This window comes from Saccoglossus kowalevskii, chromosome 18, assembly GCF_978046115.1.
Source record: "Saccoglossus kowalevskii chromosome 18, keSacKowa6.1, whole genome shotgun sequence".
NCBI classification, from domain to species: Eukaryota; Metazoa; Hemichordata; class Enteropneusta; family Harrimaniidae; genus Saccoglossus; species Saccoglossus kowalevskii.
The window spans coordinates 12535601-12548073 of record NC_140658.1 but is presented as its reverse complement, the minus strand read 5'-3'; the positions used below and the strand labels follow the sequence as shown (position 1 = coordinate 12548073).

Sequence of the window (12473 nt, the reverse complement as noted above, 5' to 3'; positions counted from 1 at the left end):
CGCATTTTTAGCTTGACAAGCGTCACCAACTGAGAACATGGTAGGAATTGGAAGTACTAGTACGCGTGGGAGGGAGTCCAGAAAGGGAACAGCCAGCATCCCTTTTACGAGGAAAACGTGAAATCTTGACGGATTAGTTTCATTCTCACATGTAATATTACGTTTTGAGGGCTTCTGAGTTAAAAAAGATGACTAAATCAACTGAAAAGCAAGCGTTTAGAGACATACATATGCAGAAGTCGGGTAGCCGCCAGTACTTAATCCACTTTTAACACCTAGGCTACTCTATTGACATTGGCTCTTATTTCATGTTTTTTTTTAACTTGAGGTGGCTGATAAGCCTTGCCGAAAACGGTCATTTTGCGCACGTGTTCGACATGGATTAAAACCAGTTGTAAGCAGATATTTTCGTATGAGATACCCTAGAGGTACTGAAGGTAAGGTTTTCTAACAGTACAATATTTATTTAACAATACCTGTCTAAAGCGTGACTACTGTGCAGAATGAACCTGTGATGTGATGACCTGTGATACAAGGAATTCACAAAAGCGCCATCTAGAGGCGATACCACTGTTAAATTAATGCCCTCTACGGTGACAACATTTTATTGAGGTCAACGGGGTTTCCGCCATTGTGCGATTGAGTGTAGATTTTACAGGACGAGCTTATGTCAGGATTGAGGAACATTCCGTGCGAAGTAAGTGATATATATCTACGATTGAAGTATACTCGTCAAACATTCATGTTCGTGGAGTTATGGTTCTTGTGAAATTATAAATAATACCTGTGAACACTGTATGTATGAACGATCGCGTTTGTTGTCTCAACGGCGTGTAATCTCAACACATGCGACCAAGAATGCGACCATTGCGTTTCTTGCTTTGCACTGGTATAGAATAAAGGGAGGTTATAATCTCACGGTAGAACGTTATTTTTATTGACAAAATTAGTACGTTCAACATTTCAGTTATAATAATATGACATGATTTTTTAATAATGCAATATCCGTTTACGCTGGTTAAAAGTCCAGGTACAATTCCAGAATACAAATCCACACTGTACGAATTGCTGATGTCACAAAAAATTCCCTTCAATAGTGGTCGTTATATATGAATTGCTGTATACAAATAATATAGTGATAATATAATGATAATAACGGTAATAAATCCTAGCTTGTTAAGCAGGACGATCACACATTCAGTCGGGTCAAGCCAAAGATCATGCAACCTGGCCGAGATTTTAAAACTAGGTCATGGCGAGACAGACAAAGAAGACATCATTTAACACTCAAACATCACAATAAAACGGGGGAAGTGGTCGCATATTACAACGTAGCAAACATGGCAAATGAAAAACCGCCTAATACAAACGCCAAGGGTGCGAATCACAATAGATAAACACTCGCCAATACCAAAGCAATCGTTTTGGCTTTCCCACTCAACTAATTAGGACATCAAAAGTAGTCGTCAAAATGAACAATAGTCAAAGAACAACGTTGTGGAATGTTACACAAGTGTGCCATTGCGATAAAACAAAATTAGCTTTAAAATCAAATAAACTGAAAAATATCAAACCATAAAATGTAAATAAAGAATATCAGGAAGGAATAATAAACCTGACAAAACGCCACCACGCAAAACTAAAAAAATAAGTAAGAAAACAGCTTATTAAGTAAATATTAAGTAATTAAACTGACAGTTACCTGATTTTGACAAGAAATAAACAGAAACAAGATTAGTTATGCTCGATATTAAAGTGTCACAGTGGTGTGGCCTATATTTCAAAAACAATTCAAGAAAAAGAAAAATATCCTCCGCGGTATAGTGGTATTATACCCTCTGTGGAATTCATTGAGGGTTTGAATTCAGGCGTTATAATGTTTTTTTCAACATCAAATATCCAATCTAAGGATTTATTTCTTTATCTTACGAACTTGCAATTGTGGAAATTAATTGATCGAGTTATTTACACCATAATAAGTGTCAAATATTTTTTGAGTTATTTTTTTCTCAATTTAACAACTTGCGTTCAAAAGTGGAAAGAAAATAAATATGACTACAAAATAGACTAAAACCGAGACAGCTTGAAGGAAATGATAACATTGAGAAGTAATTAACTATAAATGAATCTACCATCACTTTTGAATATGCTTTGGAATAAAAGTGTTAACGGATGTTTATCGGTAAACAGAATCTCTGTTACCAGAGACACATTGTAATAATCAGCTCTATATTTGGTCACTGATTAGGTCAAGAGTATGGTTTAATTGTTTAGCAAGCACAATTAACCTTCAATTTGAGTAGGAAAATGATTAACAATCTCCGACTGAGATTGATACTTCCTAACCAAGTTGTTTTCCAATAGATATGTGGTATGCAAATTACCAGCACGTGTTCAACGCTATAATAGGGGCAGTAAAACAAAGGCTTAGTGACAGAAGGGGTCAAATTTACATAATTCACACCACAATTGTAATGATTATATGAATCGTATATAATTGTAAGCAATATTAACTAGTATATTGATGTATCATATTTTAAGTAACTAATGTGTTTCACTGTAGAAGAACTGTTGGCGACTGTGTTATAACAATGACTTGTATTCATCATTACAATTTCTGAACTCTTTGTAGTTTTGATGATTTTGTTTGCATTATTGTTAATCTTTTGTGTGTAATCAGGATTTTCCCAAAGCTACAAACAGCGTGGTAGCATTGTCATGATTGGTGGTCAATGCTACGCTCAAAACCATTTCTATTGTTAATAATTTCAATTGATTATTGTTCTATAAGTCAGAAAGCAGCTAAGTTCAATTAGTTCAACATGTATATGTAATTAGTCTGTTACGTGGATGGCTGATCATCTCGATGTCAAAAAAAATATTTAAAGAAAATGTGGAAAATAGCAAATTTATGTCAAAATGTACAATATGCTTACGGTACTTCATATATCCCGTAGTGACCAACATCTGATTTGAAAAAAAAAAAAAAAACGTTTGAAATAATACTAATTCTTGTGTTGATTATAAAAATGCTGAAGAATAAATCAAGCAAATTGCTTGCTAAACATGATGCAAATTATTCGCCACTCTTGGCACAACCAAACACTGGTATTTATTATCATTTATATTTTAAGTCCTTGAATAACAACATAATCTGTTTACTCTTTTAACATAGATATATATTTTGATTAGAACCAGTTTGTATATTGTACTGAGTAAAGGTTTCACATGCAGAATCCACTTCAGGTAAGTGTAGTTCATTTCGGTAATTTTAAATATGTATACAAGTAGATGGTTATGTCTTACTCTACTTTCATACATCCCACCATCATTGTATTCACATGTAGCTATCATGCTAGGCTTGTGAATACATAAAAAAACTAGGGTTCTATAGAAAGATATCACAACACTTTTACATCTACATATTGGTTCTGCAGTGACACACATGAAACTAGTATTCTAACTAGATAGGCTGCTCTGATATCACACCATACTTTTACTTTGATACATTGCATCTACATTGTATATTAATCCATGGTTCTATAAAGACAAAGAGGAAACAAGCAAGCACTACGTTTAATTACCCACCATAGATTCTGGTCAGTCAAAATAACTATTTTGAACTGTAGGCATTAATCTGTGATTCAACCAACGACGGGGAGAGAAATATATGTCAGGGAAAGCCCCATGACTCCATTTTTTTTTCTTCCACGTCACGAATCACATGACCTAGACAAGGCAGGTGACACCATCTTGATTTATGATCACTTTTGCTTTTCTCCGCGTCAAGTGTGCATCGTAGCAAGAACAGTGTGATTCAGTCTCCAGTTTTTCAGATTTCTGAAGTAAGTGTGAGCCATTGGTAGTAGACGTGCAGTGGCTGGTGGGCTAAGTTTTTCCTATTTTGAGCCCCGTGTATTTTTTTGTGTGCCATGTTGTTTGGTCTCTTTGTGTCAGCTTTTAACTGTAAATAATTTCACTCATGCATGCCTTGTTCATTTTACAGATGGAGCAGTCCATTGAACGCCTTCGCCTCCTAGGTTGTTCCCCAAAAACTGATTCGGCTGTGCCCCTGGAACATGTTGCTCCTGTGGGTACCTTTGTGGACTACTCCATGCAGCATGCCAGAGTTTGCCTGCGGGATTCTGGCTTTGGTTGAGAACCTGCCTGTCTGGTAGACCATATACAGGTATAGCAGGTTGCCTCCCCTGCAGTTGCTCCTTGTTCAGCAAGGGGGAAGAAGCACACCAGCAAGAGATATTCGTGTGCAGGGAATGCTTCCTCCTGGGATACCAGATGGATTTGGCTCTCCGGCCTCCGATTGGAGGGGAACAAGCAAGGCATATATGTTTTGTACCCCCATGTAGGCCATCAGAGGTGTCTCAGACACGCCCTTGCTCATTTTTTTTTCCATTTCCCGTAGTGTAGTGTAAACAAAGGGGAATGTATAGTATAGGAAAGGTTTTGGCATCGTCGTTGTTGTTCGCGTGTCACTATTTCAAAAAATTTAGCCAATTCTTGGTCTCAACTTGCGGACAAGGTTTCAATAGTTTTGCTATGTGTTTGTTTTTTGGAAAGGTGAAACTGGGTTAATACAGGTGGTGGTGCTACTGCTGCACTGGATGTAGGTACACATTAACCTGTACCTAAACAACTGGTTGCTACACAACCAACAAGTGGTTGTTGGCCGAGCAATTAAGGCTAATACAGGATTTACTACACCATTTGGGCTTCCTAGTAAATCGAGAAAAGTCCCATCCACACCCAATACAGCGTTTGGGTTTCTGGGCATGGAGTTCAACATGGACTTAGGCTTGGTACAACCATTGCAGGCTCGTTGCCTAACACTAAGTGGCATAGCCAAAGTTCTAGTCAACATTCCTTCTGTGTCTCTTCAATAGCTGATCTGTATCATTGGAATGATGACCTCAGTTCACAGGGTAGTTGCCCAGCGTTATGCATTCGCACTTGGTTGCAGCACTAGGCTCACCTATGGGAGCTGAAGTAGTGAGTAACTCGTGTGGGATGCCTTGCCTTGATGAAAGGCAATTGCCAACCTCAGGAAGGGATTACCTTGGTCCCACTCGCCACGGCTAAGACTCTGATAGCAGTTGCCTCCCTCACAGATTGGAGAGGCACCTGTTATATTAACAAGCCCTGCAAGCATATAAATTGGCTCAAACTGAAAGCAGTGCACTTAGCACTGAAACACTCCCTACCCATAGTTTGAGGCCACAGAGTCTTGCTTCACACAAACAACACAGTGGTGGTCTCTATATCAATAAGTAGCGGGGACCAGATCTCCATTGCTGTTAGTTCTGGCAGAGCAAATTCTTCTCTTTTTTTGATCAGTTGACTTGTCACATGCAGCGATCATTGGCTATAGGACAGCCTTTTCACCCACCATCGAGAATTCTTTGGTGACAAGACTAGGCGATAGTCCTCTTATTTGGAGACTGTTTACTGCTTCCCACCTACTGTTTACAGCCTAGACCCTGCACAATAGAACTGCACAATTGGGACTTGTTTTACTGTCAGCTTTAAGCAGACCACCCTTAAAGCCTCTGAGATCAGCACCCTCAAAATATTTGACATAGAAAACAGTCTTTCTACTAGCTCTTGTCTCTGGTAGGCGTCATTCTGAGCTAGGGGCATTGTTCTTCTCAGATGATTGTGTCACCTTTATGGTCAATTAAGCTGTGTTAAAGACGTGAAACGCGTTTCTCACCAAGATCCTATCATCATCCCCTGTCTAGCCAACATTGTCAGCGAGGAGTTGCTTTTATGCCTTGTCCGAGTGTTGAGTTACTACAAGAATCATACTCGGGAGTCGAGGCATGGCAGCAACCACATGTTTATGTGTTATGGCAAGGGTAAGCAGGACAGACCAGCCTCCCGACTTCCATTTCCAGGTGGATCACTGTAACAGTGTGCAAGGTTTATGACCATCTGACTTTCTCGACAAAGGGTCTACAGAGACACCAAGTACGAGCACTTTGGGTTTATGCGATTGCTGATTGGCTGACTGCGATTGGCTGCTGCATTAGGTGCCTCCCTTGAGCATTTTGGAGAGCGCAAACGTCTTTACCAGTTATTATTATAAGAGACACCCAAACCATTGAAGAGGGTCCTTTTAAAGGTTGGTTCAATAGTGGGTAATACTATGGTTACTGACCCGGCCCAGATGACCACAGGGTTCACTGTGCATAGATGAAAGAGTAGTCTCTCCTATAGATTTGTGCAGAGAAGTTTCTCCCGTCTGCAAACCTTGGACATGTAATGGTCTCGTTTTCGGCCTATGCCCTCATGCAGAACTGTGTCGGCCTCTTTTTTCTTTGGAATGCTAGTCACCTACGCATCTGGGTTTGTCCCAGACTGGGACATCCTTTACTGTTTCTACAGTTTCAAATAGTCATTTTCACTGACTGGAGTCTGCGGTGGGTAATTGAATGTAGTGAATTTAGGCATAGGGTTTTCAACCCGCCTATTCACACAGTTTTTACCCTACCATATACTTCAGGTTCCTTCTGTGGAAGAAAATCTATGAGGTCATGGGGCTTCCCTGACCTGTAATTCTCTCTCTGTCGATGGCTGAATCACAGATAATTTTGACTGACCTGAGTCTATGGTGGGTATGAACTATGTGAACAGGTGGGTTGAAACACTCTGCCTAATTCTAGCTATGTAGGCTGATATGATATCACATCATACCATACTTTTATTTTAATACATTTAATACATCCAAGTGTAGGTAATATTTCAGCCTCTAAAAAGACACTTTGATAACTAGCATTCTAGCTATGTAGGCTGCTCTGATATCACACCTTACTTTTATTTTTATTTTTTATTGTATCACATGAAGCACAGAAAATTAGCTAGATATGGTGCTTTGTGATCACATAATACTTATACATTGATACGGTATCTCTAAATAGTATTTACATGTAGCTATGTTGATAAACTCTGTAGAGACACATAGAAATGTTGTATTATAGATAGATAGGCTGCATTGTTATCACACCGTATTTTTATTTAGATACATTCCACTTTATCCTAGGTTCTGTAGAGACACATAGAAAACTAGCATTCGAGCTAGACCCGCTTATTATGCTGGAATCATTCTTGTCAGCTAATATTCTACCATGCCAGTTAATAATATTTTGATAGGTTAAGGCTAGGCTATGTAGAGGCACATACAGACATGGTAAACTGCAGTTAGATATCCATCATTTCATGATGTTGCACTCCAAATATATTTTGTTATACTGTTTCATTCTGTTATTTTGTAGGTGAAAACTGAACTTGCTGCCAATTTATAGATGAAGAACACTTCACACAATGAAGCCCTGGAATACAATGTAGTACATTTCATTTCCCAAGATTTTCAAGATTTCCAGAGAAGTGATACAAATTCCTAAACACTTATATACTCAAGTCACTGAAAATTTATATGAAAGCTACCAACATATACACATGGAGAATTATGCTTTTAATGTCGCATGGTATGCTTTGAATTATTAATGAAAACAACAACACAACTGAAATGTGTGATTTTAGAATTACATATTAGTTCTTTGGCGTAAAATGTGTAATGTGATTGTTTGCTGAGTTTAGTTTTTTATTACAATCTAGCACATTTCAAATTGACCACATCCAATAAGACTACCTTCATATTGCATTCAATCTCGTACACTCAGCTATACTTATATGCCCTCTAAATGGAAGTAAATACAGATTGCAAAATAACATCACAGCCAGATATCAATAGAGGTGTTGATAAAATCAACAGAGAACCTAAATGTGTGAAGTCCATGGAAAAACATACAGGATTGAAGCCATTCCAGTGCAAACAATGCGAGAAGTGTTTTACTCAGTCGGGGAATCTGAAGACGCACATGCGTACACATACAGGATTGAAGTCATTTCAGTGCAAAAAATGCGAGAAATGCTTCACTCAGTCTTGTGATCTAAAACTTCACATGCGTACACATACAGGATTGAAGCCATTTCAGTGCAAACAATGCGAGAAGTGTTTTACTCAGTCGGGGAATCTGAAGACTCACATACGTACACATACAGGATTGAAGCCATTTCAGTGCAAACAATGCCAGAAGTGTTTTACTCTGTCGGGGAATCTGAAGGAGCACATGCGTACACATACAGGATTAAAGCCTTTTCAGTGCAAACAATGCAAGAAATGCTTCACTCAGTCTGGTAGTCTAAAAAATCACATGCTTACACATACAGGATTGAAGCCATTTCAGTGCAAACAATGCAACAAATGCTTCAGTCAGTCTGGTAGTCTAAAATATCACATGCTTACACATACAGGATTGAAGCCATTTCAGTGCAAACAATGTGCGAAGCGTTATACTAGTTCAAGTTATCTAAAAGTGCACATGCGTGTACATACAGGGGTAAAGCCATTTCAGTGCAAACAATGTGACAGATGCTTCAGTCAGTCTTGTAATCTAAAACAGCACATGCTTACACATACGGGATTGAAGCCATTTCGGTGCAAACAATGCAAGAAATGCTTCACCCATTCTGGTAGTCTAAAAAATCACATGCTTACACATACTGGATTGAAGTCATTTCAGTGCAAACAATGCCAGAAGTGTTTTACTCTGTCGGGGAATCTGAAGGAGCACATGCGTACACATACAGGATTAAAGCCTTTTCAGTGCAAACAATGCAAGAAATGCTTCACTCAGTCTGGTAGTCTAAAAACTCACATGCTTACACATACAGGATTGAAGCCATTTCAGTGCAAACAATGCAAGAAATGCTTCACTCAGTCTGGTAGTCTAAAAACTCACATGCTTATACATACAGGATTGAAGCCATTTCACTGCAAACAATGTGATAAATGCTTTACTCAGTCTTTTAATCTAAAACACCACATGGCTACACACACAGGATTGAAGCCATTTCAGTGTAAACAATTCGAGAAATGCGTCACTCATTCTGGTGGTCTAAGAAATCACATGCTTACACATAAAGGATTGAAGCCATTTCAGTGCAAACAATGCGTGAAATGCTTCAATCAGTCTCGTGGTCTAAAAAATCACATCCAGTGCAAAGAATGTGAGAAGAGTTTTGTTTATTCAAGCGATCTAGGAGAACAGATGCACACTCGTAATATCCAGTCCATAAAGAACGCTGATCAGCTGGAGAAGGGATCATTGTTCATGTTAGATTTTTTGAAAAGTACTCAAGAGGATAACAGGAGTGGCATTGAACAAGTGAGTCAGGGAACAGAGACATTCAGAATGTACTTTCTTTCTAAAAATGAGATAGCATTGAAAGGGAATGAGAAGTTGAGTTATAAAATCGATAAACTGGACCAAAATGTTGTAAGAAGTAAGGGCACAGAAACCTTCAGATATGTGGTATTTTTCTAATTCGTCATATATGCAAAAGCGTGATGACGTTTAGATCATAATGTTTTGATATGAAATAGATGAAACAGACAACGTTTTCTATTGAATGAAGGTGATCATAGGATTGTAAACATGTACATGTTCGCCTTTAATATGTTGGATATATATCTAGTGTATCTATCTATTCACACCTGGTCTCCAGCTAGTAGTATATTGGTACAGTATGATTTTTGTTTGTCGTGTATCATTGAAATATATTTTGTAATGTAACATTTACTATGCATTATTAGAAAACTATTCCAACGTATTACTACATACATCCCCTTCTAGATACATTTATTCAACGAATGTAAATAACAAGAATTTAGTGTTAGTAAATTTATATTTTGAAAATATACACATTCGTCGTGATATTGCATAACTTGCATTACATTGCGTTTTTTGTCATGCCATCAATTGCGTTTTCAGAATCCCTTATTTTTGTTTCAAAGACTGCAGTCACGCACCACAATGTTGAAAACTTCATCATGAAATTCATGTGCAGTAAGTTACGATTTTCTTTCATTGTTTTGGAATTTGTCACCTATTCCCACATCCCCGAGAATCTGTGTTGTTTTTTTGGCTTGAAACACAAGAGCCATAGGACATAGGGCCAAAGTCATCTCTCTCTACACTCCGAAATGCGACAATGGAACTAGCCCAAAATAGGCTTCCTTTTCAACGCGCCTCTAAAGCAATCAGTGTTGGGGGCTGTGATGTAATCAATAACGTTGACATCGCCGTAAATATAAACACACTCTCGAACTCAACTCAACATTCGGTCTCAGACATCTAAGCAATTATCAGTTAAATCAATCATAACGACTGATGATTCGATTGATGGCCGGAATAGCTGTTTTGCTCATTTATATGCAATTATGATTCTCAATTTCTATGTGCAAATATCGCTGGTGTGGACAGCAACGGCTGATAGACTATTCTCATTCTTTAAGTTTTCTTGACTATTCTGACTTTTCCTGACTTTTCCTCCGTCGAATTTTACACTGATAAGTATTAAATTAGTAAACGATCCGGCGCATAGTCAACATGAGTCTCTGAAGGTAGCGTCAACATTAGTAAACATTAGTAAAAGAAATTTACATTACAATATTATGTTTCCAAATAATCCGATAATTATGATGGGAACTGCCAAGTACAAAGTGTAGTCAGTAGTATCAGTAAGTAAACGATACTATGGACCCTATGGTATACATGAACATGATACTTCAAAATAAAAATGCATCTCATTAGAATTTCCGCATGAAGTAACACGTTATCATTATTTCTTTTGTTCTGGTTTTATAATGGTAACTATAATTGATAAATATATAATGGGTATTTTTGTAAAGTGTACCGTTATGTATTGCCGGTAAAATATGCACACCATTAAAATGATAACAAATAACAAAATGCAACCGTAGTACACATACAGAGTAAACAAAATTATCTAGAGTGACTTTCGGATTACCGATAGTTAAACTTTTGCCAACATGATGTAACATTATATATAAATGGTGGTGGGAACTACCAAGCCATTTTCTACAATAGTGAGCAAATATTTATTGAAACACTAACCGTGAAATACACCCATCATTGTCACTCGTTGAATATTTTATATTGCAATTTCTTAATTTTATTTTGTTGAATTGCAATACATTAGTGATACAGTGACCCCTCGCTAAATCGCAGTTGTCCTGATCCAAACAAAAAACGCGACATATTGGAGTTCGTGAAGGTGGCGGGGAGGGGGTCATGCGTTGAAAACGGATAAATAGCACTTATACACACATGTGTTCACAGTAAGTTTTCTTCAGTGGAAAACATCACAGCTTCCATGCCCACATGGATTCAACACATTGTAGTGAATTTTATAGAGCTATATCAAAGACCAAGAGGTACGTAAAGTCGCGATTTTACACCCTGTCAAAACCTTGAGTCATGCGGCTGCCACCCTTTGTATCTCAGTAATTGATGGACAGTATGTGTTAAGTTGTCTCCTCCAGTTAACGTATACCACTTTCATCGTTCGCAACATATTCATAGACTAGTGTCAAGTAATATGAGGGGTTCCACTAGAAACTAGCTAGGATATATTACATCCCAAGTAACGTATATCATTTTTATTACTATACACTCAAATATGATACACAGATAGAGGAAATGTCTCATGGAATGGACAAATTATTATTGTCTATGTTATATGACAATATGTATTAAAATATACATTCATAGTACACATGCAAAGTAAACAGAATTATGCAAATTTGTATTGGTGGTGGGAATTTCCAAGCCAGTTTATAAAATTGTTAACAAACATTAATTTAAATAACTCTTAACACGGAAAGCGTTTTCTCATTTGTGTGTATTATTTATGCATATAATTATATATCTCATATACTTTATATCATTTTAATTATATATTGTATTCCAGATAACACTGGTTGTTAATGACACAAACTGATGAAAAGTGTTTGCCACTCATCGCAGAAACCAATCATTGCTAAGGCACTCATCGCGAAGCTACTACTAAGGTAGTAGTTTAGGCGACACTATAGGTACGACCATGAGGGCGATGTTCATGGGATGACGTCATTACGATGACGTCATATTGGGATATGATGACGTCATCCCGTGATTTGACGTAATGTTTGGATGGGATGACGTCATCATATCCCAATATGACGTCATCATAATGACGTCATCCCATGAACAGCGCCCTCATGGTCGTACCTATAGTGTCGCCAGGATGACGTCACAATGGGAATATGTGAATAAATTATGACCTATAGTGTCGCCGGATGACGTCACAATGGGAATATGTGAATAATTTATGAGGGCGCTGTTTATGACGTCATATTTGGATGGGGCGGTGACGTCATATTGGGGTGAAGAGGTCATAAAATGTGACGTCATCTTATGAGGGCGCGGTTCATGACGTCATATTTGGATGGGACGGTGACGTCATATTGGGGGTGATGACGTCGTAAAATGTGGCGTCATCATCATGAATTTTTCAGAACGAACGACAGAGGGCGCTCACACACAAATAAA

The 12473-nt window shown here is 37.9% G+C and overlaps 1 protein-coding gene across 3 annotated transcripts; it reads left to right on the top strand.

Moving 5' to 3' along the window:
- The first annotated feature begins 594 nt into the window (after positions 1-594).
- LOC146731568 (uncharacterized) lies at positions 595-9780 on the top strand. 3 transcript variants are annotated; one of them, XR_014926993.1, is made up of 3 exons: positions 595-697; positions 3176-3246; positions 6521-6539. XR_014926993.1 is itself a non-coding variant. In XM_085492880.1 (3 exons), exon 3 carries the CDS (start codon positions 7719-7721, stop codon positions 9402-9404), a length of 1686 nt encoding a protein of 561 aa, XP_085349006.1. In that variant the 5' UTR covers positions 595-697; positions 3176-3246; positions 7290-7718; the 3' UTR covers positions 9405-9780. The 3 variants fall into 3 exon arrangements, 2 of the variants coding, with proteins under 2 accessions (XP_085349006.1, XP_085349007.1); XM_085492880.1 differs by lacking the exon at positions 6521-6539 and adding an exon at positions 7290-9780; XM_085492881.1 differs by lacking the exons at positions 595-697; positions 3176-3246; positions 6521-6539 and adding exons at positions 6584-6651; positions 7290-9780.
- The last annotated feature ends 2693 nt before the right edge of the window (positions 9781-12473 follow it).